The following is a 27838-nucleotide window of genomic DNA, read 5'->3' as shown; positions in this document are numbered from 1 at the left end:
CATGCACACACTTTTCAGTATGAATTGCTTCTTTAGGCTGTTAAAAGGTGCGAGCTGTGATTTGACAACAAAAACTAGCTTAACAGGAGAGGCGACTTGGCTGTGGAAAAAGAAAAAAAAAAAAAGCACAAACCCCATAGAGTTAGGGGAGTCGGAGAGATAAAGTAGGACAGATCACACAAACACAATTTTGTACAATCAGTATTTTATATTTTTTTGCATTTTACAATTCATCAACATGCACTGCTTTACCCTAAAAACACACTTAACACCACACTACCAATAAAACAAATCACTTCTCAAAAATCAAATGAATAATGGCAAAATGATTTTTTATAGTATTTACATTTTTTTCCCGTTAAAGTCAGCTCTAAAACACATTTTAAGTTCATTGGTGAAATAAAAGGAAAGTTAATCATTAAAGTGCTCTAGAGCACCAAGCCTCAAACAAAATATAAACTTCAAGCTAAAATATACTGTAGTTTTATGATGCTAGCTCACACCCATTATTCCAGCAGAAACTTTTTTTTTTTTTATACATTTTTTTAAACATTTTTATTTTATTCAATAGCAAAAAGCAATTAAGAACTGCAATGCTTACCTAAGACTATTCCATCCATCAAATACATGGAAAAATAAAAATAAATTATACTACTTCTGGTTGTAAAATGGGACGTCAAGTGTCCCAGATGAATTTTTGCAGGCTGTAAATTAAACAAAAACTAAAACATTGTAGTTTAGCTGCAATGTCTGTCAGAGAGAATAAACATTGTTATGGAGCAGCAGCTTTGGTGCGAGTCCTTCACTAATTTTAAGTGCCCCTATTATGGTTTTTTTTTGGTTTGTCCTCTATCCTTTAGTCTGTAATAGTCCTCACTCCTGATGAACTACTTGAAATGCCTCTTTTACAGTCTAGGCTTTTTTCCATGACTTGTAACAATGTCCACCTTGTAGCTGTAGTCAGTCAACCATTCCCCCCCCCCGACAGTATCTGAACATGTTAGCTTCATGTGTGAAAGAGCACCTTTTCACTTTTCAGTAAAATCTCAGACTAAAATCTTACAGGCGTAATGTGACCACACATGAGTAGCGGTCACTTTTAACGGACAGGCACGCACAGGTTATGACTGTGCACGGCATTAGTGCATCTTTGTGAGTCACTGTCAGCTCACAGTCAATGCCCTAAACGGCAATAGCATGAACACAACAACATTTGATCTCAGCCACTCCCTTTCTCAATTGCAATAACAATAAACATTTCTCCATGATGAATTTTTGCTATCAGAGCCTGTGTGGGAGGGGTACGAGCTCTCTCAGCAGCACCATGCAGCACAAACACAGACTGATGCCAATGAAAGACAGAGCTGAACATTCACAAGTATGGTTACACTTTGCTAAACATCTCCCCAGAAAAGCAACAGTTCTTTTTGGCAGGTTTAATGTGGCTCTTTTGTCATTGTTGTGGATGAGTATGAAGGAAGCCAGAAGAAAAGAATTCTAAGGGACCTGAGTGTGAATGACTAAGACTGATGAAGCAAGCAATATTACTATGTGCACAGACAGTATAAAAGATGGACATAGCCACTGTGATGTCACCTACAAGTGAGCAAACCCTGGATAATCCTCCTTTCTGAAACGTAGCACGACCAAAATTTACAACAGTGGTTTACCTCATTTAACTAATAAGTGGAAGATCTCAGTTTCAATTCTGAGAGGAGACACAAATCTCTTTGGGGTCGGTTCAGGAACGGCACCCGGTGTAAAAATCTGTCAAATCAAACATGTGGAACGACCCGCTGCGGTGACACCTTGTGAATGAGTGAGTAACTTTATCACCTAATTTTGTATTCAACATGACCCGAAATAAACAACTGACACTGTGAGCTCGTCAGGAAAGTCCTAGAAAGTTGATTATCTTCATTCATCCAAGTGACTTTCTCAGTCCTGGATGAGGGATGAGACATTTTTCCCACAGAAAAAAAAATGCTACCTCCAGATGAACACATTCAACCTTCTAGGATTTCTTTAACTGGGTGATTGAGGAAAGTGTTTTCACTTGTCAAATCCGAGGGCTTTTTTCCATTAGACTTCTATAGGACCATATGTTTTTGCAGCCACAGGTATTGCCCCCTGGTGGCTATTTAAAACAAATAGTTTTAGCTCTTTTCCTCATAAAGACAACATTTATCTACTTTCATTGTATCCTTAATGACGAGGTTTGATACCTCAGTACATATCAATAAAGACGTGGTTTAACGACCATTACAATAGTTTGCTGGGTTTCTCCGAGGGTAGCTGCATAGGCAGAGACCAACCTCACTACCGTCTATTGCACACCCAGTCATCTTGGGTGGCAGCAGGCATGAAATATGATAGGAACCACTCGGCTCCCACAAGAGCATCAAGGGTTACTTCTAGTAGGCTTTAAAGGGGTAAAGAGATAAAACACTTCCACACTGGCTTCACTCTTTAGAGCTAAAAGTTGCATCATTCTCTTATACTGTCTATGGTTTAGTGTTAGCATGGTGTATGTTACGATCACGCTTGTTTCTTTAACTCTCCATGATCACATGTACTGCATTAATGGAGCCAAATTCCCAGAGACTGTGCTTTTCCGGACAGAAAGGAGCTAAAAGCAGAGCCTTACAGACAGACGGTGCTGCAATAATGGACAGAATGGGGAAAAACATGTAAACCTAATCTAGCAGACCCCCCCAAAATAAAATGATAATATGGGCACTTTAAGACTCAACTTTGATTGTCATGATAAAAACAGAAGTTTACATCCTCAGAAAAGAAAAGAAAAAAACAAACAAACAAACCTGCAACTGTTTTCAATTTTAAACACATCTGAATCCCAAAAAATCAATTAGGAAGACTTTTAAAAAAGCAGAATGCGGACTATTTTACTTAATGAGAAAACACCCGACATCCTGCTGTATCCGATTAGTCACACTGTGTGCAGTGTCTGTTATCTTGGCAAACTAGAATCACAGTTTAACAGCCCTATATAGACCAGCGCGGCTTACATATTGTTGAAATCAAAGTATTTGTTGAATAGTTTGGCATCTGAAAAGGCAAAATGCAGGGAATGCATTTATTTTTGTAAACGTTATGAGCTGTCAGGTGAACACATTCAAGCTCGCTGCCTATGCTTGCTTTTAAATGAAATGCACTGATAAAAACAATCAAATTGGATCAACCACGCTCAGTCTCTCTTCACACCCAAGCAGTTTGCCTCTGAAATGAATGAGTGCTGCAGCCGCCCCACTTTGTTTCTTTTCAAACCCACGCTTACGGGAGGGGAGCTTCATTTATTTGGTGCACCACTTTCCTTCTTCCCAGCTCTGGCTTCTGTCTTCTTGCCCTGTGCAGATGTTGTCGCTGCTGCTTTCTGGGCTTTGTCTTTGGGTGTGGTCTGTGCAGCGGCGGAGGCTGAGGCAGACTCAGCTGAAGTGCTGGAGGATTTGGAGGCCTGAGCGGGCTTTGAGGTAGTGTTGGAAGGATGTCTCCGACGCCTCCCTTCATCCCCAGCCGAGGACGAGGTACGCCTCCTCCTGCTGCCATCGTCTCCTATTGGGGGCTGCAGAGAGTCATCACAGGAAAACAAAGCGTAACTACGCGTGGGACAATAGATCACTCACGAGAATTGTTTACCTGTTTTAACTTGCAGGTAAAGAGCACTCTAGTGTGGAGATAACATGAAGCATCCTTTCAAACTTGTAGCCAGCAGACACTCACCACCACCCTGAAGTCCTCCAAGTTCTTGAACTGCGAGAGGTGTTCCTGCAGCTTCGGATCAATAGGCTGGTTCTTTATCTTTGAATACTTCAAAAAGGCCCAGAACTTCTCTAGTCCATACAGCTGACCTGGAAAGGGAAATGCAAGGAAGAGCAGTTTCATTCAGTGTTGAATTCTAGGTAAAATTCAAATGCCTAAATGTAGGGGACATTTTTCTAGTCAACTTGTATCAAAAGAAGAAAAACAAAGGGGGGCCCAGCAAAAAAAAAAGTTTGGGAACCACTGGATTAACTGGTTTTCCATTCCAATTTTGTACCTCCTAATGTGCATGGTCATTGTCATAGCAATGTGTCCGAGTGTCCTGTGACATAATTAAATGCAACATAGGTGCTACAATAAAAGTGGACGTCGAGGCAAGGATGTATCTGTATATATACTCTGTCTGTGTCTGTGGCTTTTCATCAGAATCGAGGACCACGCTGCCGGGTTGGAAAAATGGCGGTTTTGAGTTTCATGAACGAGGCGCTCTCATGATGCCACTGACCAGCCAATTGGTGACATGCAGTCCTACTTGGATCGCTTGGAACCCCGGCTGAGCAGGTACTAAAAAAGTACCAGGTACTATGACCTAATGCAAAACCCTTAAAAAACCGTGGTGAACTGTGCTGAGGCGATCTGAGTAGGTACTAATGCAAAAGGGGCTTAAGAATTGGAGCCCTATTCTAACGCTATGTATAGCGTTTACTGCTACACTGTGAGTAGAGCAGTCACAGGAAATGGAGGGGGAGAAAAAACAGACTTAACAGTGAGATATCAGTTGGGTCTTTAACCTCCTTGCTATGTGGTTCCATCAGATATTTGATGGGTAAAGACTGCATGTAGGTTTTAGATTTTCATTCTGTATCTGTCTGTATGCAGACATGCTTGCACGCTCAGTGTAGCTTTTTAAACAAGGGGCTCTCTCATTAAATGTGTTGGAAACATGCTGCAGGTAAACTCATTTGTAATCACATTAAAAATTAAAAACTCTCTAAAAGACTCTAAAAGTCTTTGAGTAAAACTGAAGTCAATCTTGAGTGCTTGCAAGAATCGGAATGCAAACTAGCCGATTTAAACAGCTCAGATCTACTTTGATCTGAAAGCCAGCTCTTTTAATTTAGTCTGCTAATACCGGCTACTTGCATTTTCATAAAATTAATATAACAAATACTATTAGGGGTTAGGTAAGAGGGAATACACGCCACATGTACTGTAGCAGAATGTTTTTCAAAGATTGGTTGAGTCTAAACAAAAACAACCACAGTTTGTTTGCTTCACTGAGTCAGTGTTGAAATGGACTGAGATCTACATTAATGCCCTCTTCTCTTTACACACTTCCACATTAAGCTGAGAGGGTCAAGTGAACCAAAGCTAAGTCACATGTTGGCCTTCTTTAGCATTTTTATATTTAATTATATGTAAATACTGAATATATTAATAGAATGTTTAGAATTTTGGTGTTTTTATGAAGCATTTATTAACTTCTCACACTCATACACTCGATCACTGAATATGGGATTTATTCAGAAGAATCTGCTACATTAGTGAAAGCAGCAGCTGACATTTGGGAGAGCCTGTTTACATTTCATGTTTATTACCTTTCTCAAAGTCTCTGAGGGTCTCTTCTTGAAAGTCTTTGAACAGATCTAATCTGAATCTCTTCTCCAAACCGTAGCTGTAGTATCTGAACAGACACTCCAATCCGTACCTGCAGGGACACAACAAACACTTCCTTTCACTCTGAGTTACAAGCAAACAAATATCACCGAGCTTCAAACCTTGCTTATAGACGTTAGTGTGTGCACATAATGATGCAGCTTCTTTGCTGTCAGTGCTGCATTTTCACCCAGCCATTTTCTCACAGTGCATCTCCAACATTTCACAACAATGGATTCCCTTCTCTCGTGGATTATTTACAGCTGTAATGAAGCTGTCAGAGGAACCAGACAGACAAGTATACTGGTTTCTGGTTCAGACAGGGTGAGCTCCAGCAGGAAGAGACTATGAGGCTGCTACACCCTTACACTACAGGCACTTTCACTTCAACAGGCAGGGCTGAGCTACCCACTTCTTTAAACAAGAATTTAGGTTTGACTGGTGTATAAAAAGCCCTTTAGAGTCACAACAGAGGCAGTGTTCACCTTTAACCTCATGCTATCGAACAATGACACTGCTTAAACCTGCAGGCGCTTCAATTCTTGAATAACATCAATAAGTCTTTCAATCTGTGGAAGTGGCTTGTTAATCCAGAGTCACTATCACCACTATGTGAGACACAAACACAAAAAACGCTTCAGGGCGTTTTTTAGGGTGTGGTTGTTTTTGCGGATAAGTGACACAAACAAAGCAGTCTGTGTTTGCTGTTTGCTTCTCTGCAGGCTTCATTAATGAATGACATTTACTTCTTATCCCTAGGGCACAGACACAGAGCTCAGGATTTAAATGTCCTCCTCACCTGTAGTTGTCTTTGGCATCTTCTACAGCATACTGTTTGAACTCCTCATACATCTTCCTGTTGAAGTTGTCCCTGAGGAAGAAGGACCAGAACCTGAACAGAGTGTTCATCTCCTGAGATTGGCCAATCCCCAACCGTTTTCGCTCTGAAGGGAAAAATCAAGAACAGGAAACAGAGAAGGTGACCATTTCATCTTGTTTTCGGTACTTCTTTCTCAAAGCTTTGAGTACGTGGTGGTGTACTAGAGCTGAGGAGTACTTAGAAGCAGTATTTGTGGAGGTTTTTAGAGGTCTCTGTACCATTAAGGCACCGTCGGCGGTACTTGTGGTATCCTTGTTGAGTGAAGCCATTGTCCCTCAGCAGCTCATGGGATGGATGCCAAAATTTGGGCAACGACTGAGGGGTACAGCCATAACTTCCTGATAGCGGGGCTCCTTCTGATGGAGAGGCGTTGGAGCTGCTGTGGAAGGAGGAAGGAGGAAAAAAAGATGTTTGAGAGGCAACAGGGAACCATTTAGTTGCCAGTTTATTAGATAAACCTTACTAAAACAAATCTAGACTAACAAAACAAAAAGCCAGATTTTTGTCTCATTTCTGTTTGAGGTGATAATGAGCCAATGATGACAAAAAACCCCAAAACAAAGTGTGGAATAAGGCTCCAACACTCCTTACCAAAAGTGGATTTCTTTAAATAACTTTGTGTAAATCACATTAGCACCAACTTCTTTTCATAAAAAGGATTATATGTCAAGCAGAACAACTGCTTGACATATAATTGAGAATGCCTGGCAGGGTGATATGAGGAAGCGCTCCTTGTGGGTTCTACTTTTTGCTCGTCACCTGTCAGGCACCATCAATGCAGCCATAAAAAAGAAAATGTCACTGACATAGCAGCTCGTCCGGCTCATGAAGCACTTCTCTATTTAATTCCCACAAAACAACAAACGTGACTTTGACCTGGAGACCCATCAGGTGGCAATTGTGTGCGTTTGACTCAACTCTGACCGTAGGAGGAGCAGCGATCCTTGTATTGGGATGGATGGTGCCTTGCCATATAGGGCTGCTCGATTATGGCAAAAATGATAATCACGATTATTTTCACTGAAATTGAGATCTCGATTATTTGACGATATTTATTTAACAATAACAATGTATTGAATAATGGCTTTAAAGATGTCAAAAAATAATATAAAATAGTGTGCAAATACTGATAACAGTGCAAATGTTTGCAATATAAAAAATAAATGAAAAATGTAAACATCTATGTTTGGTGAACTTCAAAATACTGCATAATACTGGTTGTTCACCGTGTTAATTGAGCAGTGGTCTTTGGCGAGGGAAACGTTACCGCGTTTGTGTCTCTGGGAGCTGGTGGGATATTTAGTTGCGTTGTACAGGGTAGCGTGAATGGAAGTCTGTGAGGATGAAGCAGGTGTTGTCAAGAGTTTTTCTCTATGTTCCTTCATTGTTTGATCGTTTGTCACTTTGTGAGCGGTCTTCAAATGATTGAATAAATTTGTAGTGTTGCTCTGTGGTGCAGCTATGACACCGTAGCAAAGTTTCCACACTATGTCTACTTGATCCACGTCTGACTCCGCGAACCCATAATGTTTCCACACCACTTAAGTCGTTTTACCTCTCATTTCAACCAACGACATTCTTTCTTCAGCAGCCATTATCCCCTCCTCACCAAATAACTTCTGCTTAGCTTTCCGAGCTTCCCTCGGGTCCTCTTAATTGTTGTGACGCGTGTTCGAAACGCAGAGAGGTGCGCTCGATTTGCCACACGGAGCAGCGCGAGAGGAGGAGCTAATAATCGGCTCAGTCATTTTTAATGATCGTTGAAAGCCCAGATCGTAATCACGATTAAAATTCGATTAATTGAGCAGCCCTATTGCCATAGCATAAGCTAACTGGTCCTTCGGCCAAATGAGCAAAAAACCAAATTACACTCAAATGAGAAAGTCAGACCTGATGGACGCAGAGCGCGGTCGGTGTTCGCGAGAGTCCATCACCCAGCCTATGTGAGCCTCCTGGGGAGGGTTCGAACTGTGGCTCGTCTTCTTCTTCCTGGGCGTCTGGAACAAACATCAGGACAGGACACTGGTTAAATGAGGCACAGGGCGGCTGTGCTGCCTGACATTTTTAGTTTACTTTGTATGTTTCATGGTTTTATTTTAGTTTAAGGAGCGAGGAATGATATATTCATTCAGTATTTACATATTTGATCTTTTAAACCAATGTGATACCACAAATAGAAAACCGGCAGCCACTGCTTGTATTTGTAGGAGTGGCCACACTCTTACTGTTATGCACATGTGGAAAAAAAAAAAGAGTTAGGACAAACAAACAAACAAACAAGGGAAAGGAAAAGTTTCACCAGCAAGCCTGCTGACAGACATCAATCCATCTGTTGATCTGAAGTCTGGCAGATAAAGAGGAGCTTTGCTACTCCTTGTATGTACGGACACAGAGAGCTTACCTGTCCATCGATGGTGCCGGTCTCCTTCATCACAGGGTAGAAGCGTGGCGTCTTGTTGGGGTCCTGGCGTCCGGGGGTGCGAGGGGTTCTGGGGGTCCGGGGTTGGTGAGCTCTGGGCGACTGTGGGACCGTTGTGGGCACAGAACGAGCCAACTCTACTCCACTGTCTGCTGAGAAGCCCATCATTCCCCCCAAAAAGTTATCAATTTATATTTACTGTCAGGTAATTATCTGAATATCTACCATCTTTATGTCTACAATGCACAAAAAAAGCCCATAATACAAACAAAATCACGTCCTACACTAGCACCGCCGTGTGAGAGGGGTGTGATTTAAACTGCAGAAGGTAGCACACAGGATGCTCGCTCATATGAAACCTGCTTCACCACAACTCTACAAACCCCACCTGGCATGGGAAGAGAAGGGACTTCCTGGTTTGGGTCAACGGGCGCTTTGGGGGTGAGAGTGTCGAACTCATCTTTACTGATGACGTTCAGCTTCTTGAAGTTCTCCACTTCCTGCTGGGGAGCAGAAATGTGACAAAAAGGGGAAAAAAAAAGAAAAAAGAAAAAAAGAAGAGTTAGATGACCACTGATCATTACAATTTGCACTACTTTAACATGGCCTTGAGATCATCATCTTTTATCCAAGCAGAAAAACAACAATTAATGCTGCACTTTGAACCGAACACAGATAAAACAAATGATCCTGTTGATAAGGTAACAAAAAGCATAAGAGATGAGCTGGAGGCTGATATTTTTAAGCTCTTAAACAAAGTAATATAATTATTGATCCAACACGAAGCAATTCACTGCAGCCCTGAAAACAATCTTCTTATTTAGTTGATTTCCTAGTGACAAATCTCAATTTTAAGTTAAATTAATCAATAAAGGATTTCTGCACTTCCCCTCAGATACTACAATGGACGTTACAGGCTGTTTAAACTGATAACAGTTCCCTATGGTGATAAAAAACACTCACACACCAGCAGCTGCAGCCATGCAGGCCTGTGTGACACACAGCACATGTGTCGCAGACTTTGTACTTTACACGTCAGCACCAGACAGAGGGGGAAGAAAAATATGCAGGTGGCCTTGGTGCATGTGTGCTCAGGCAAAACATTTCCCACATGCTTTATTTATTGACCAACCCTTGAGCCCATGAATGAGCTGACCCCGTTAAACTTTTTCACAGAGCAGTTTGAATAAAGATTTTTATAGTTGATTCTGCTTTTGTGGTTGGCTTCATTTGTCATTTTGGTCACCGTTATTCCAGCAAGCTTTCACTTCTGCTCTGATTTTACACCCCCAGTTTGTTGACAGATGCAGGATTAAATGATTCTTGCTGAGTGTAACAGATATGTTTTTGTCTTTGTGAGTTGTGGACGGCTCTGACGCTGCCAGTGATGAGGTGGCAGTGTGTGAGAGTTCTTGATGTTTAACCTGCTGCTCTAACTGTTTGGTATTAAAGGTCAACTAATGACTCCTACTCTCTCCTTTCAGTTCCCCTTTGTAGACCTTCTGACCCAACACTTCTCCACAGCCCGTGCATCAACTCCTCATCGTGCTCCTTTTGTCCTGTTACTAATACTACACAGAGACTTTTCTCCACTGATAGAAATGTTGACATCAGTTTTTCTTGTAAGTGATTAGCTGAAAAAACAGTTAGCTGATTACAGAAAAGTCATTGATAATTTAATGCTCATTTAATTCAAATTTTACATACGGATGCACACAAATCATAGACCCACTTTCTAACATGCATCTCAAATTTATTTGGAACAGTTGACCTGATAAAATAAGCCTTTTAACAACTGCTGCAAGAGGTTTGAGTTATTTATTTTTGTCATAAGCTACAGATACTTATTATTTTATATGCTTTGAAAAGCTATAACCAGCAAACACTGCGGTACATAGCAAAACTGCATTTAGTTAATCCAAACAATACAATCTTTCTTCAAGTGTCCTTATAATGTTGGTGGTTTATATCACTGCTTGTGTTCTGTTGTGTTTGCCTTTCTATCTTTACTTTTGTTTGTTTAGGCTCTAGGAAAGTGGCCGTGTCTCTTAATAGGCAAAACATGCAATCAAATAATGTATCAGTTCACCAAAATAACATTAACAAGCCTACTTCTTGCAAATTACAAACTAAATTACTTTGACCAGAATGCATTTTATATGGATTTAAATAACAATCACACTTCTGAGTACAACAAGCTATTAATTAAGATTTTTTAATGTGTTTCCAAATTAAACATCTTTAAATGATTTAAGTCTGCTTCTGTTTTTTCTTCCACTACGAGAACACCCTTCATATGCTGGTAAAAAACAAGCAGACATTTCTGTTCTGTTCTGAATCCATAAAAGTCTCTTTTCACCTACTGATCCACTTCCATGTAACTGAAGGTTACATCATCTATGCTGATGAATGGGATCAAAGTGTTTTAAACTGATGATGTGATTTATGGTGACCTGCTACTGAGGTTTGGCCATCAACATTATACGATGCTGTAGTGTTGTAAAACCTGAATATACACTGGTGCTGTGCTATAGTTCTGTTCTAATGTAAGGCTTGCATAATGCTGTGTGACCTATAGTTAGAGTTTGTACATGCACTGTATCCACAGAAGAGGCAGCTTTCAAAAAGGAGGTCGCTGAGCTCTGGAAGCAGCTGTAGTCTGGAGGCTTGTATAGTGGACAGTAAATGGTGCATTTATTTTTGTCCCTCCTCTGCACAGTGTGAGGTTTAACAGCTCTGTCACAATGTCTTCATGTCAAAGTGGCATGAGTGCCAGTAGTGCTTACGCTTTAAAGGAAACCTACAGTTGAAAGCAACCAAGGGCTACCCCAATGCTCCAGAGCATCATTCAATCATATACCGTCTATATATCCACTCTAGTATGTGCAATTGTGTTTCCTGCTGTATAAGACAGAAATTTCAGACAGTGCAACATCACAATGATCATCACTGAAGAGGTGGTGCAGACAGTAATGGTTATGAGATATGAGCCCTAATGCAACCATAGCAGAGTGCTTTGTGTGGTTTTAAGGACCCTGGTCAAATGGTTACAATACAAGCATACACAGACTCATTTTTCAGCCCAGCATTAGATTTCTGATCCATCATGTGGCAGTCTGCTGATCACGTATTGTGATCTGATCACAATACAATTTAAAACACAATTTAAAAGAACAATATGGTACATGTATATTGTGCTAAATGTAGCTGTAAATGGTAAATGGCCTGCATTTGTATAGCGCTTTACTCAGTCCCTAAGGACCCCAAAGCGCTTTACACTACATTCAGTCATTCACCCATTCACACACACATTCACACACTGGCAATGGCAAGCTACATTGTAGCCACAGCTGCCCTGGGGTGCACTGACAGAGGCGAGGCTGCCGGACACTGGCGCCACCGGGCCCTCTGACCACCACCAGTAGGCAAACATGGGGTTAGTATCTTGCCCAAGGATATTTGGCATGCAGTCTGGAGCAGCCTGGGATCGAACCACCGACCTTCTGATTAGTGGCTGACCTGCTCTGCCACCTGAGCTACAGCCACCCTCACTGTAACACTGTTATAACTGCTAGAATTAGAACACAATGCATGAAACTCAAAAGTTAAAGCAGGACTTGTGAGCTGTGGAAACACAAGAAAACTCCCCTGGATAAATTCTTCAAAATCAAATCTGGCGGAAACTGAGGATTCGCTGATAATACAAAAGTTTATGGTGACTTTCTGAGTCAGCACATTGGACCAATAAAAACACTTCTGGTCTCTTTAACTGATTTCTTCTTTGACAACTCCTCACCTATTTAAAAAAATATAAAGGCTGGAAGTTAACAGAAGGATGCTGACACAGTTGTCTGTGCCTTTCGGGGTATTTTTGCTCCAACTACCTAACAGTTTATATCAAAGAAGTCTGGGCTCCAGGTTTGCTGAGTCTATAGCTTCTACCCACTGGCTGTGCATACGTAGTATAGCCTGATCTGTATTAACTTCTCAAAGACACTTCTATTCCACAGAGCAGGGTGGGTGCACTTAGATAGCCTTCAACAATATGTTGAATTCCAAGCCATCAAACATTGTGACAGTGATGGTGACTGAATAACTGGATGGGATGGTGATGGCTTGATGCACACCAGGTTTTCTTACCCTTTAAAATTTGTAAATATTACAATAAAAGTTCTTATTTAATTAATTCTCAGTTTTGGTAACAACCTCATTACAAAGTCCAATTAGACCTTTTGGACTCGAGTGTTAAGTCTAAATAATTTCAGACTATAAAGTTTAAATGTGATCACCATATAAAGCCCACTACACCAGTCAAAATTCAGAAGAATTTCACCCATGCAACACCAAAACAAGCTTAGCACAAATCCTGGAATGATAATGAGACAGCTAACTTAGCATGATCCAAAGTATTTCCTAACAACTGCAAAGCTGTTTCAACGTCTAAAATCAAGTTAGAGTCAATGTTTCCATGGATATTACGTTAGAACTGAAATATGCAAACACATACGAAACTTGAGCAATATTCTGTGAATAGCAGCGAGATGCAAAGGCTGGTTTGTTCAGGCATGATTTGCTATGCTGTGTGCTGTACGTGCACGTCTGTACTGGGTGTTCCTTTTCTAGTGTCAGTGCAGTTTTTTTTAAACCGCTCTCTGGCAGACCTGCTCCAACATGCTACATGATGACTTTAAGACTTTTTTATTAGCTGTCAGTTCCAAGCAGAAAATGCTGCGTACTGATCTAAAAACGCAGGTCGTCTGTATGTCCAGCAGGTAAAAATAATTTTCCCCATATGAGGATATTTGATCCATACATCATCTTCTAGAAGATAATGACTTTATTTGGATTTTTTTAAAAAGGGAGTTTGAGTATTTGGTGTGGTATTTCAGTCATCTATAAACTTTTAAAATAGATAAAATATACAGCGCTCACTGATGCCATACGAGTGCATTACAGTCTAGCCTTTAAGACTTTAAAATCCACCATTAACGTAACGTGTACAGTATGATTTTCACGTTCATCTTACCTTGATGCACTCGATTGGCTCCTCCCCCTTCCACAGGTCCTGTTCGTAGTAGTACAGCCCGTCGTTGATGGCTTTGGCCAGGTCGGCAGTAATCTTAGCTCGGGACTCATGGTTACCTGTCCGATCCCCACCGGGATGTTTACGGAGGTAGGGTGGAGTCTGGGTGACGATGAGGATCTTGTTCACATCCTGGTCATCCAGCTCATAGTCCGAGTCGTCCTCATCTAAACAGTCTGTGAACTTGTTCTTCCTGGCCGCCATCTGCTCCATTTCCTCATCGAACATGAAGTCCAGCTCCTCCTGGTCGGGCTCTGCCTGTGGAGGAGGCTGCTGGCTGGGAGGAGGCGTTTTACTATCCCCCTAGACAACACAGTGAATACACAGTCATTAACAAAGGAACAGACAAGACCTGCTGGAAACAAGGTGTAAAACTTACACATAATAAATATGATGTTTTTGCACACTCCAAAAACAACCACAAGGTTCATTGCGACCATCTCTCTAAAGCATAAAATCTGAATTATAACTTTGTGAAGGACTTAGCTGTAACACGGTATAACTAATCCCCTATCGAGTTAATTTGTGAAGTAAAGAAACAGACATGCAATATTTAAGTGAAAAAGAAGCACATGGAAGAAATGGCAGAGGACAAGCTTGGATGAGTGAGTGCTGGAGGAAATACTCAACTGCAGAGGAAAGGCAGTGAGGCTGGAGCGATGTGGAGAGAGAAGAGCCGGCAACGCACACTTCGTCACTGACATACTGCCAGGAAAAAGATGGAGGAGATGGGCGAAAGGTGTTGACAGTAAACACAGAGGAAAGAAGAAGACAAACATTATGTGGATGAAAGATGGAAAATATGTGACAACTTTTAATTTAATGAAACCTGGTGAAGGAGTGAATGTGTGTGCCCTTCTAGTTCTGATTGTTATGGCCATAATTTCTACCAGTTACCATAATAACATACTCAAAATTAAAGCAACCCCAGGCATGAGGGGAGTGGCCCGTTTCACCTTTTTGCACTCACTACCTTTGCTTTTGCAGAGGGCTGCCTATGACGTTTCTCAACCTGGATCCAGGCGTCAGGGTCGGGCTTGGGGGCGAGGGCATCTTTGGAGTCATCTGTGGCCGGTAGAGATTCCTGGCTGGAGGAGCCAGGGTCAGCAGAGTCCTGAGGCTGCACAGGATCAGGAGGAGTCGCCTTCACAGGTGATGAAGCTGAAAACACAGACACTCAGTCAACCTTGTACAGAGTGAAAAAACAAAAAAGCTCAAAGCAACATAAAACTGTGCATTTAATCTCAATACCAACAACTCAACAATAACTGATATTAGAGAAACGGAACTGTTTTTGATGACTATTGGCAGCCTTGCCTGTTATTAGCTCAGCTTTGTCAGCTTGTATGCAAAGTGTCCATCAAAACCTGTTTTTATGACTTCCAGACAGCGTCATCTTAATTATTAAATTAAAAAAAAATTCATAAACATGAATGTTTCATTTAGCATGAAAAAACAGAATAAAAATAATTAGACTGAATTAATCATTCAAGCATGCAGATGATGCTTTTTCACACTGTCAACAAATCTCATGATTTCAAAGCCAATCTGTCTACTGTCTCTCTATCCACTGTGATTTATACCATGCTTGTGCTTCTGCAGCCATTGCTCCCAAATATGTAGGTTCATTTAGTAAAGTGTTCCAGCAATGTCATGTTTGGAGTGTCTTTGTTGGAGATCACTTCCAGCTGCGTTTAATCCACATTTGCTGCTCAACTGAATATTTGGGGCAGTAGGTTGGTGAAAACCGAGTCAAAATAAACTGTGTGTTCATAGTTCACCCAGTGTCAAAGGGGCCGCTTAGCGGTGCTCTTTAAATATAACTTAATTTTTGTATAGCAAAAACAGCCCAAAGTACTAACATTCAATATATATGGGGTTTTGGATACACACTATGGATCTACATCATGAGATTTGCTGAGAGGATATCATTAGGATTCTGACCGGAGTTTGTGGCATTGAGAGTCTGTCGAGGAACAAACTCAGGACAGTTAATGAGCTGGGAGAAGTCGGTGCGAGGGGAACCAACGGTGGTAGGGGTGGGAATCGGCCAACGCTCAGGGTCTGTTTTACAGCGGATCCTTTCATCAACCAGCTCCACCTCTGTGCTGCTCTTCAGAGCCTTCAAAATGAGAGATAGATACCAGAGCCAAGCATTAAAGTCAAGGCATGTAGTTAAGAATATAAGAACTTTTAGATTAGCATTGATAAAAAATAAATAATTACACACACGCACTTATTTTAAAAACAACGTTAAATCGTAGCTTTACAGACTGAGCACACGCAGCATTTACACTGATGATGTGATGTTACCTCAATGATGAGGCTGACGTCAGTGGTGAGGGCCTGCACTCTGTGGAAGCTGGCGATGAGGGAGATGGGGAGGAAACCCTGCGCGTCCATTTTTCTCCTCAGGAAGAAGTCTCGCTCCAGATTGTGGAGGCTAAAGTAGTACTCACTGAAAAGGAAGGACAACATAATACATTTAATCACCAGCACAAACAAAACAAAGTTGTTTAACAGTCCATGAAGGAGATCCGTAAAGGAGCAGATTGCCCATTTTGAAGTATTCTAATGAAGCTGGCAAATTTGTGCCAGTGTCCCTGAGGCTCCATTGATTTCAGGAATCAGGAACTATTCCCGAAGAATTTACAATACTCTGTGTTACAGAAACATTTCAGTCTAGTATTGAGGTAGAAACCTGTAAGTCACTAATATAAAGAAGTAGAAAAGAAATATATATTAAGAAATCATATTTTCTTTTATAATCCTTACCAAAAAAAAAAAGACAGTCTGACTTTAGCACCATATCTAGACTGGAAGAGCTCCCTGCTGACTGCCTGTCACACTATTTGAAATCACCATGGCACACTTTAGTGCCCACCCTGCGGGCGGTAAGCAGCCAGAGTAACGTCGGCTGAGTGAGCACCCTGAATAACGCTGAGTGAGATGAGAAAGGAGAAGACAAGAGTGGCCTCTCTATCCTCCCTCACCCGTTCTTCCTCCCCTTCTCACTCTCTAACAGTTTTTTCCCTGGTCACTCCTGGGTATAATTCATCTCCTGTCCCCTTCAAATCACTCAGACTATATTTAGGATTTCACCTCACCCTCCAGTCTGAACAGCAATGAGGCCAAAAGTGTCAGGCAGACAAGCAGTGGACACTGCCCCCTGCAGGCCACCCTGAACCCAGATCACTGCCTATCATACATGTACTGAGACATCCTCACCCATCTTCTATAGAAGTTTCTATCTCATCTCTTTCAGACGTTATTTTTGATCACACTGGTATGAAAAATGCACTACAGAAATAAAGACAGACCTTAACCTCCTAGGACCTGGCGTCCACATATGTGGACATCACATTTTGGGTTATTTAGACCAAAATACTCAATTTTGCTCTACAAGGGCCTGATATCCACTTACGAGGACATTATACTGCTACTGTTCTATCGAAATTTTAAACAAATATCCTCATATGTGGCTCTCATTTTTAATAGAAAAAAAAATCAGGTAAAAAAAAAAAATCTGGTAATTCTTTGTTTTTACATTCATCGGGTCCAAATATGCCCAAATATCAAAGAGAAATTAAAAATGCATGCCATGGAAGAGTTCGGGTCTTAGGAGGTTAATGAATTTATGGTCTTAAACTGAGTGACTTTTAAAAGAATACTCGAGGAAATGTTTTGAGGAAATAAGAGAACAACAAAATCAGAAAACACTTCACTTAATATGTTACACAAGGGAAGGAAGAACAGGAAATTTAGCTTTAACGATACCTAAAAGTCATTACTGACTATGAAAATGTGATTATTCATATAAAGAGAGACAAACTGAAAAGGAAAATGTATCTGTATATAAGATGAAAATTAACCATGTTAATGTTGAGTAGAAAGTGGCTGCAGATCTGACACACATCTGTTTTGTTTAAGAGCTGAACATTATACTTCATGAAAAACTATTCAAACTTATTTTAATTAATGGCTTTTTTTCAACAGATGAAGTCGAAGAAAAGGAATATGGACTCGCCCCAATTAATTTGTTGAGATGTAGACTTCACTAATAAAAAGAAAGATTCATCATCATCTTGATAGATCAACTCTACAGGACCTGTCATGGCCCATCACCTGAGATCCAACTCCACATTGTAAAGAAAGGGAGGAAGTTTGGAATATTTTCTTCAATCATCTGTATGCGTTTCACTGGAACAGCAGCAGACAAAAGTTTAGCATCATCTCAGCAGCCAATCATCACTTTCGTCCCATCGTCCACAGTTCACAGTTGTTTCTCGTTAAACCTCCTGTCATATTGTTTTCTTCCGTTTAGGTGTTTGTACTGGTTTTCTTTTTGGCTTTTCCATTTCGTTCAGCACATTCCTTTCAGTTCTGCCACAAACACTGCCTCATATTTCTATCCATTTTTTTGTTGTTGTGCATTTTTCTGTGTTTTCTGTCCTGATGCTTTGGATTTCACTATGATCTACCCATGCGTGTTTCTCTTGTAACCTACCCATTTTGTTTGTAGCTGTTCCAAATTTTAGAGGCAGCAAACATCTTTTGCCACACTCCATGTTGCATTCCCATCTTGAAGGAATACTGTTGGTTCAACTAACATGTCTCTGGTTGAGATGCTAAAATTGGCGAATGGACTGCGCTGCATATTTGGGCCTGCTCTGGTATTTGTTTGAGAAATGCAAACTACAAAATGACCTGATTTTTACACCCTTCTACTTAATCCGAAAAAAAAATATTTCAATGTTTAAAATAACCAATTTTTAAAAAAAATGTGAAGTATGCTTCATGAAGCTGGAACATCAAGCTATTAATAGTAAAAAGTAATAAGAGCCTCCATAAGACAGAACAATATTTTTTCCAGGTATTAAATTCTTACATTTGCCGTTTGATGTATTCCTTAAGAAGCTTTTCATCCACAGTGTACATCTGGAATTTGTTGCCATCATTGTAGTAGTAAACCATGTTGGTGCCAAACTCTGCAGGGGCCTGAGCAGAGCCATCAGATGACTGAGAGTCTCCAAAGTTAAGAGGGTATTCATATCGCCCTAAAAAACAAAACAGAAGGAAGAAATAATGGCATATCAAGGAGAGAGAACACTTGAAAAAGCTGGATTTTCTTGTCTTTGACAGAAATTGCATTGCTGATGATTCTGCTTCCAATTTATGTGTGACAATAAATGAAAAACACTAGTCTGCACCTCGCCCACGACCTCTTCCGCGTCCACGTCCCTTCCCTCTTCCTCGTATTCCTCCACGAACACTCCCACCGTCGCTCCGAATGCTTGTAGCATCGTCGCCATAGTCCCGCGGCTCTCTTCGCCAACCTATGAGCAAGAAAACATACACTCATGATCAAAGCCTACAACTTCTCCCATGTACCGCTGAAGGGCATTATTAAACTTTTAGATTTAAAACTACTAAGAAGTTGAGATGAACAAGAAACTCAATGTAAGTAAACTTCTTTTTTTATTTAAATAGTACTCGTCTTTAAGTAAATTTAAAGAATTGTAATCAATAATATTTTGTAACTGTCTAAAGCTGCAATATAAAAACAAGTTGTAAATGAACCCTAATAACAGCCAGATCATCTAAACTAGAAGAGCTACTTTCAGCACAGATGATAAAAACATAAAAATGTCCACCAACATCCAGTTAGCTCAACAGCTTTATGACAAGCAGCAGCAGCCTGTTCTCATAGCAGAGATCTGAAACCATTTAATATTTGTTTTTATTTGCAGGAAAAATGACAAACATTTGTTTTTGTTGGCAATTTGTATGAGAATAAATGTCAAAGAAGCTTTAAATCATCCATCTGATGCAAGATATTCGCCAAATTAAAAAAAAAAGTAATGCTTTCATTGAGCCATGCAGTAGGAAAAAAGCCATGTGGACACTAAAGACAGATGGCAGCTTGCTGAGCAAATGTTAAAAAGATACCAGAGAAATAAAGAGCAAAGCCAGCCCAGCGAAGTGAGGAAGAAAGAAAAAGACTGAAGGCGTGAACAGTAAACAGTGAGCTCGTGGCCACTTACTCCTGGTGCTATCATGCGCCCTGTTATTATGGAGCGTTTGATTAGGCGACGTGAGGTCAGACGAGTCATCGATGGGCTCTGTGTCTGAGCGTGCTGGGCCCCTGCCGGGCGTCTTGGCATCATCATCCCGGGACACTTCCTCCAGCGGCAGAGAAACCCACTTACGTTTGTTACCTAACGATGATTGCACACCGAAAACAAAGCTTGTAGAGTTTTGGTCCAAAAGGGGGGGGGGAAAATAAAAAAGATCAAATCCAGAAATAAAGCTCCATGGTGACTAAAACTGCAGCGTAAACCTTTCATCATAGCAATGAATGACTACTTAATCATATTCCAGGTTTGTTTAGCAAATAAAGGACTTAAAAGTCTTTATTCTCATGTACCCATAGCTTCTAGAGTTTTTGTACTAATGCTCTGTATTCAGGTTTTGTAGCCACATAACTGCAAACCATGTGACATTAACTTGTTTGCCATTTTGGATGTGTGACGCTGTAGCTTCAGTGAATAATGCCTCAGTCACACAGGCCTAGAGACTAGTCGGTGTCCAGTTGTGACGTTGTGGCTGTAATGTCAATTCTCCAAGTATGTGTGGTTGCAAAAAAAACCCCCAAAAAACCAGGCAGGCATAGCCCATCCACACAGACCCTCACACTGACTGCCTGATAATGACATTTAGGTTACTGGGACTCAAGGAAACTGTAGCGGACGTGCAGACGCAGAAAGTATGATCCCCACCTGCCAATTACTTTCTAACTGTGGAACACAAAAGTGCAACACAAACCGGGAACAGAGAGCGTTTGCCTTCAGAGTTTAAGTTGCGCCTCAGTGCTTCAACCAACAGGGTTCAAAAGGCACAGCTTCTACAAGGTTTTCTGTTTCTGATTTGCGTTGCACTCTTTCAAGTTTTACTACCGATGGGTTAGCAAGTTTTTATAGACCAGCATGCAAACTATGGACTACTGATCAAAGTAATCAGAGTTAGGTTTTGGGTGTTATTAGGTATTATTAGGGTGTTAACCGATTTCACCTAGTGACTGCCAGGAAACTCCAAGGACCACTCACCATTGGATCGGAGAATCCACATTATTCGCTTGTGTTCGGTGGTTATCAATCATCCAATATGATGAACAACTCTTGCAGAATATGTGCATGCAAGAAATTATAAAGTTTAGGATTTTAGAGAAATTTCAGCTATAGCTGTTCATGGAGTAGGTATTTGGTCTCTAGGCCTGTGTGACTGGTGCTTTAGCAAATCGATTTCACAACAATGGCAACTGCCATCAATCTCCAGCAAGCTCTTGTCAACTGGAGGGGGAAAAACTGTTTCCCTTGCAACTGGTGGTTGCCACATAGTCACTGGTTTGTCTCTAGGTCTGAGATTTTGTTGCTTCATTTAGCTGCTTTTTGCATCTCTATAGAACATTTGTGTCAATTACTTCTACATAGTCTTGTAAAGTTCTTATTAACAATGTGATTCAGGCATTTTGTACATTTTGCATTTTGTTTAATGTTCACTCCTACACTACACTTTGACTGTTCATTACTATAAAGATTTAAGCCCAGATTCAAATTTTAAATTATTTAAGTTTTGCGGCTGATTTAAACGCTATATTAGGTCAAAACATAGTTTAAAGATTTCTTTTCTTTTATTTAGAAACAAAACTTTTCACTTCTAGTTTAGACATCAAGGAGTTAATGTAGGAGCTTATCTCTGAATGGCTTCCACAAAGATTGGTGCCTGTGATGTTTACAATGTAGGAGTGGATCATTGGAAGAGAAACACGTAAGATAATCACAGCAGAGCATGCACCAGTCTTCACCAGCCAGCAATTACCGAGTTAATACAGTTACAGACATGCTAAAAAATACAAATCATCACAGTCGAGTGAAAAACATGCATCTCCAAATTTGGAACTCAAGAAACATCTGTATGAAAAAAAAAAAAAAAAAAAAAAAAACCCATACTGGAGATGAATAACTTCACAAGACGGTGATGAAATGTGTGTGAATCAGAATCAATCAGGATTGTAGCCACTGTCATTAGCCTTATCCAAACCATTTAAGAGAGAGAGAAAGAGAGAGAGACAAAGCTTCATCTCATCAATGACTTGCTCTCCCATACCTCCTCTCTTCCTCAGGTTGGCACTCTTGGCGTCCTGTCCTGCTTTTGACTCTTCATCTTTGGTCAGCTCTCCCATCGGCTCCACCTGAGCCTCCTGGTTCTCTTTGCTCTCACCTCCATCATGGCTGCTCTCAGATTTTCTCTCTGGTCGCTCTCTTTTCTTCTCCTTATCTCTGCGCAAAGAGGGTGGCTTCTTTCCATTGTTGTTGAGGACATTTTGTTGTTGCTAAAATTTTAAAGGGGGGGGGGGAAATACCAGCTGTTAGTCACACCTTTATAGAACAATTTCAATTTTGTGGGCTTTTACTAATATGTTTCCTGCTCTGTGAACTTGAATTCTTTGCACAAGTAAGAAAATATACAATATATTCTTTTAGATGCAGATCAAGTTTAATCTTAAGGCTTAAAAAAAAAACTACACAACTGGCAGAAACAAGCACCTCATTTCCAACACTGTGACAATGACAACATTTTTAATAACTTAAATATTCTTCGTGATGAAAAACACATCAGGTGCTTCTCCAGTTAATCAAACTTTACATTTGAAGATTTTTAAATATTTCCTGATATTTTTAACTTTTTTGAATTCATCAGATCTTGAACTATACTGAAGGTTAAGTGCTGGAGAATCAATCTCTCAAAACAGCAGAGACTGAAGAAAAGGACAAATCTAGAGTCCCTTTAGTTAGTTATATTTTCACCGCTGTCGCCTCTACCTTACAAAACCTGAAGTAGTTGTTAGAAGAACCTGAGGTGAGTTTAAATTTTTCACAGTCAGCTGAAGACCTGTTTCAGCTTTATCGGGTTCTGAATAATCCCCCCCCCCCCAATCACAAATCTGACCATGTGAGATCAAAACCAGAATACCTTTTTACATTCTATAAGACAGCCCCTTTTTTAAAACCTGCACCAACCCTCTGCAAAGCTACACCCTGAACACTTCAGAATGCTTCTAGCGCTCCACCTAGTGAGCAGAAATTGGAAAAATAAATCCATCTTTGACGCAGCTAGTAGAAGCACCAGAAAACAAGCTCTCATTGCTTGTAAAAGAAGTTGCATTCACACATATCATACCTCTTTGGCCAGTTCTCCAGGCGTAGGCCAGTTAGTGATGTCACTGAAGTCACTTGACTGTGAAAGAGGAAGGAAGACTGTCAGGTTTCAAAGGATGATACCTAATGATCAGGAATCTTTTCATTTGCTTATTGGGTGAGCAGGTAGCACTGAAGTGCCCAGCATAGAGAAAAAGGAGGTCAGCTCTCTGTGTGTGTGCGGGGAAAAACTGCAAACAACCGTGATAAACATAGTGAGTCAATTTCCACTGCTGAAAATTCCATAAATTTGGGGAAACTGATACGGGATCAAGGTTAGGCAGACCAATGGTACACACTCCAGAAGTGATGAGTAAGGTGGGCAGAAAAAATAAACACAAACTCAAATGCTGATTTCTCTAACCATATCCATTCTACGATATGAAGCGCATCAAACAGAAAGTCAACTAACTTTATCCTAAAGGGATTCAGGCTTTTAAACAACCCCTGCTCTAATGCATGAGTACTGACCGAAAAAGCTTCTGTTCCAGTTCATCCCAAATTATTGTTTTTGAGACACGATACGACAAAGGGAGTAGCAGTCATTAGAGGTAACAGATCATAAGCACAGCAAAAACAAAACACAAAACTCTATTCATATGTAAAGAGTGGTGAATACAGAAACCGAGCGTGCAAGAAATACTATTTAAAGTTATGAAACTACTTGTTACATTTTTCTAAACACATATGAAGGGCCCAGGCTTGGTGATTCAATGTATTTAACATCAGTTTGCTTATTATGTGTATGACTACCAGACAACATTCAGTAACTGTGTAGTAATGATAATATGGGGTCCTGTAGAACTGTGACTATGACCCTGATGAGGAAAGGTCTGCAGGTTGCGTTATAATTCCTCAGGTTACATAAAAGCCCACAATATGTGGCAAAAGCATGACTAGGTAAGATAGTATGTCACACTTTAAGCACATAAACTGGGTATTTAAAACACAGTGTATCAATCCTCAGTGGAATTAAAGATTCACTGAGCGGATGCACTACTAAACGCTTCCCCTGCTTAACAATCATAATATGTATTTTTTTTGGTCAGTAAACATGACCATTTTATATACGATATTATCTTCATATAATCCAAATCCCTTCTAAATGTGAACTTCAAGTAACTGCAGTGGAAAAACTGGTTGGAAAAGCAAACAAAAACCACAGGTCAGCAGCTTAAACCGGCTAACAGTCAGGCTATCAGCAGATGGTTATTTCCCATTCTAAATGTCAGTACCTACGAAAATCCACAGGCAACGCAATGTGAACATGTGATCATTTTATAGTGGTTTATCTGCTAGGAAGAAAAGACTACAAGCAAAAACATCACTCTTTATATTAGCCGAGACATTCAACAACACTTTGTGGTTACTTTGCTGTGGAAATAATTAGTAAGATGTGACCCTTTTTGTGCTAACTGTTGATGTATATCTCTTTTGTGACATTTTCAAGACTTACCTGAGCATGGACATTAAAGAAAAGGACAGAAATGTAAAAAAGGATTACCTTGCTGGATTTTCTCGTTCTGGGCTTGGTGGCGCGGACGACTTTCGGAGCATTTTGCTGATCTGCGGATACACAATCAATAACCGAGAGTGAGGTCATTATGTTTGACAGACAGGACAGGACTAGATCCAAAGGGTTTCAGTCCTTTTCAACTCTCTGAATTTAAGAAGAGCTTTGAGGAAGTTTCCGATTGAGAAAGGTTGCTCAACACTGCAGTTAAAAAGTCAAGTTATCTACTCTTGCATGCGCTGCTCTGCTGTGTTTGAACACCATCGGATATTTCTGTCAGTACAGAAAGAATAAATGTGCTCCCCCCATGGACTAAGTGACACGACTTGTTGAGGGTGTTTTGTGCACAGGCAGCACCAGCGGTATGTGGCTGCGTCTCTGCAGGCTGCTGCGTCCTGGGAGTGGCCCACTGCAGCCTGACAGCTCCTATCAGCTCGACAGAGGATGGTCAGATTGATAAGAGAAACAGGGACGAGGCTTCCATATGAATGGGTGTATGCCTGAATGAGCCTTCAGACATCCACCCATAAGACTGGTTGTACAGTGACGCTGTAAAATGATGCCTGTGGTCTTGCCAGAGTCGTGTGCTTAAAATATAGCTCCCTCCTGGTTGCTCTGCGCTCTGACACACATTCACAACTCAAATTTAGCTGAACGGTCTGAACTCAAGAAAGCTGTATTTCAGAGTCGACTGTCACGTGTACGATAAAATAAATGCGATCACTCAGTGACCAATCAGCAGCCTCATGAGTCAATCAAATGAACTGTTGATACTGAAATGATCAACTGATTATATATTATAGATAGAAAAGTATTGCATTCAGTTGTGATATCTGATTAATAGAAGCAGAGCTAGAAAACAGATTACAGAGAGACTTGTGTTTAATTTTACTCCTCATTGCCGGCCATGAACCCTACATCCCACATATCCCACAATGCTTGATGGCTTCTTTTAACTAAACTTTTCCTACCTTCTATACCTCCAAATATCTTAAGCTTTACTACCCCCACCCACCCCCATTTTTTAATACAGGCTTTCAGCATCAAAGTTGATGTCTCCAGGTTAATTTATTACTAACACTAAGAGGAATCAGTTAAACCTTATGCGTACCATCAGTGACCTGCTACTTCAGTATTGTTATTCGTCAACTAAATGTCTTTTAGCTGTAGCTTTAAATGCACAAAAAGATCACTGTCTTATAAAGCTTAAACTCTTCTGTGCATTTTTAGGGTGTTATTTGATTCTGTATTTTGCCTGAGTATGGGTTTTCTTTCTTCTCATTGTTTTTGCGTGCCCTGTACTGTGTACAGTTATGTGTACTAGTTATGTGTACTTGTTATGGTTGCCACATTACATGAGTAAATTAAATGATAAATACGAAACAGATTTTAAGAAATGATCAGCAATCAGGCAAAAAAAAATTCATGACACAAAAAATGACCCATTTGTGTCACTATGAAATGAATAGGAATGAAGGAATGTTTAGATTTTTTTTAATCAATTGACAAATTAAATGCAGCTCCATTTACAAACCTCACTTTTTTCTCCATTATTATTTAATATCGAAAATACTTGAAGCTTATCAATGTTTTCCAGACTTGGCTCAAGTGACTTAAGTCAATTTCTTTTTTACTAAACCAAACGATTTACTGGTCTCACTCATAATTGTTCGATTCTTTCAAAATAAATATAATCATTAGATTACAACCCTGTCCCGTTTTATCTTTTCCACCTGTTCAGCCACTTTATTCTGATACTTCTGCTTTTACTAGTGACAGTGAGGAGCTGGCTGGCCGGTGGGAGGAACTGCAGACAGCCAGGCCATTGGACATGCAAAACGTGCCTGTAGAGCAGCAGGAACAGTTAGCCAGGCTGTCTTGGCGCTTACTTATTTATTTATTTGTTTGTTTTTACAGTGTCAAGCATGTAAGCACGACATTAAGAATGATTACGTCCCACATTCAGGTTTTCGTGTGCTTTCACTTCACAGACACCAGCTCTGACCCTCGATCAAGAGGGGGGAAAGCAGCACGAGAGTTAGCCGGTGGTGGCTAAAAGAAGTAGCAGTTGTCAGCAATCAACACGTGGTGCTACGGAGCAATCCGAGCACAGAGGGGGATGGGGGCAGTATGCCCCCATCAACATCTCTCGACCGCGCTGACATTTAAGTTATGCACTCCATTCAACTCTAAATAAGCCTAAATGAGATATGTCAGGGCTATGCAGCAGAGATTAATGTTGATTTCTCTGCAGTGAAGCTGCTAAAATGCTGCAAAGCAAAAAACGTGTTTAATAGCTGCGGCTGCAGAGGGAGCTGTGTGGCCAGCTGTTACCATATTGCAAAGTTTAATCTGTCTTAATACATGATTTTTTTCAAATCCGTCTCACCTTTGTCTTGAGAGCTAGAGTTGGTACTGCTGACCGGCACTCTGCCCGTGGTCCTTTTAGTCCACGGGTTGACTTTCGGCGGAGGCGCTTCAACAACTTTCTTCTTCACCGTCTCAACAGCCGAGTCAGCGTTACTACTTTGGTCGTTTTCTTTACAGTTTTCTTTGCTTTCCTTTTCTATATCCGCTGGGCTCTTGGGAGCCCCGGAGTCGTGGCTGTCCGCTAGTTGTTTTTCCAAGACTTTCTGCCCCTGATCTTGTCCTTTGTCCAGGTGAGCACCCTGGGACGTGTTTTGGTTCTTCTCCACCACTCCGCTCGGGCTGGCCGCTGTCAAACCCGAGTCAACCTGAGCACACTCAACCTCTGTGGACATCCTGCTAGTTTCCTAACAGCGCACAGTGTTAAATCCAGTGTGAATTGTTAGTCCTTGCTCTCTTATCCCCAAGAAAAGTCGTGAAAAGCTCAAGGGGTGACCACATCCACAAGTTGAGGTAAACAACTTCTGGGCTGGACCTCGCTAGCCAGCTAGCCAAGTAGCTCTTGGAGCTAAGTCCTAGCTAGCTAGCGACCATGCAGAAGTCAGCGAGCCCGAACTAAACGTTGTTGTTTTTCACTCTAATTGACTGTTTCATATGAACAAATAATTACCTCTGAGTTTGTAGTTTGTCACCATGTAAACCACTCACACTCTATTCTTTCTCCAACGAGTTTCTGTAACTTTTTCTTTAAAAATAAACTACTACAGCGACCTCCTCTCTGGTTTCAACTCCACGCTACCAGCCAGGAGCTCGTGGAGCTACGCTGTAAACAGTGACTCTGGTGCCCCCAGCGGCTACGTACTGGTAATGCAGCAAATCTTTT

At 40.8% G+C, this 27838-nt stretch overlaps 1 protein-coding gene across 7 annotated transcripts; it reads right to left on the bottom strand.

Moving 5' to 3' along the window:
- Positions 1-206: 206 nt before the first annotated feature.
- On the bottom strand, positions 207-27762 carry larp1b (La ribonucleoprotein 1B). 7 transcript variants are annotated; one of them, XM_063498246.1, is made up of 20 exons: positions 26978-27762; positions 24580-24641; positions 23059-23115; positions 21985-22210; positions 19863-20036; positions 19029-19154; positions 18707-18875; positions 16132-16276; positions 15763-15940; positions 14792-14979; positions 14449-14523; positions 13762-14121; positions 9124-9238; positions 8718-8887; positions 8207-8313; positions 6535-6695; positions 6236-6380; positions 5379-5488; positions 3742-3869; positions 207-3583 (listed from the first exon to the last, which is right to left on the bottom strand). In XM_063498246.1, the coding sequence occupies exons 1-20, from the start codon at positions 27348-27350 to the stop codon at positions 3311-3313; spliced, it is 3342 nt and encodes a 1113-aa protein (XP_063354316.1). In that variant the 5' UTR covers positions 27351-27762; the 3' UTR covers positions 207-3310. The 7 variants fall into 7 exon arrangements, with proteins under 7 accessions (XP_063354316.1, XP_063354317.1, XP_063354319.1 ...); XM_063498247.1 differs by having other exon boundaries at positions 8718-8884; XM_063498249.1 differs by having other exon boundaries at positions 9124-9235.
- Between the last annotated feature and the right edge of the window lie 76 nt (positions 27763-27838).

This window comes from Pelmatolapia mariae, linkage group LG16_19 (genome assembly GCF_036321145.2).
Source record: "Pelmatolapia mariae isolate MD_Pm_ZW linkage group LG16_19, Pm_UMD_F_2, whole genome shotgun sequence".
Lineage (NCBI taxonomy): Eukaryota > Metazoa > Chordata > Actinopteri > Cichliformes > Cichlidae > Pelmatolapia > Pelmatolapia mariae.
The sequence above is the reverse complement of the archived record's forward strand: the minus strand, read 5'-3'. Positions and strand labels throughout refer to the sequence as shown.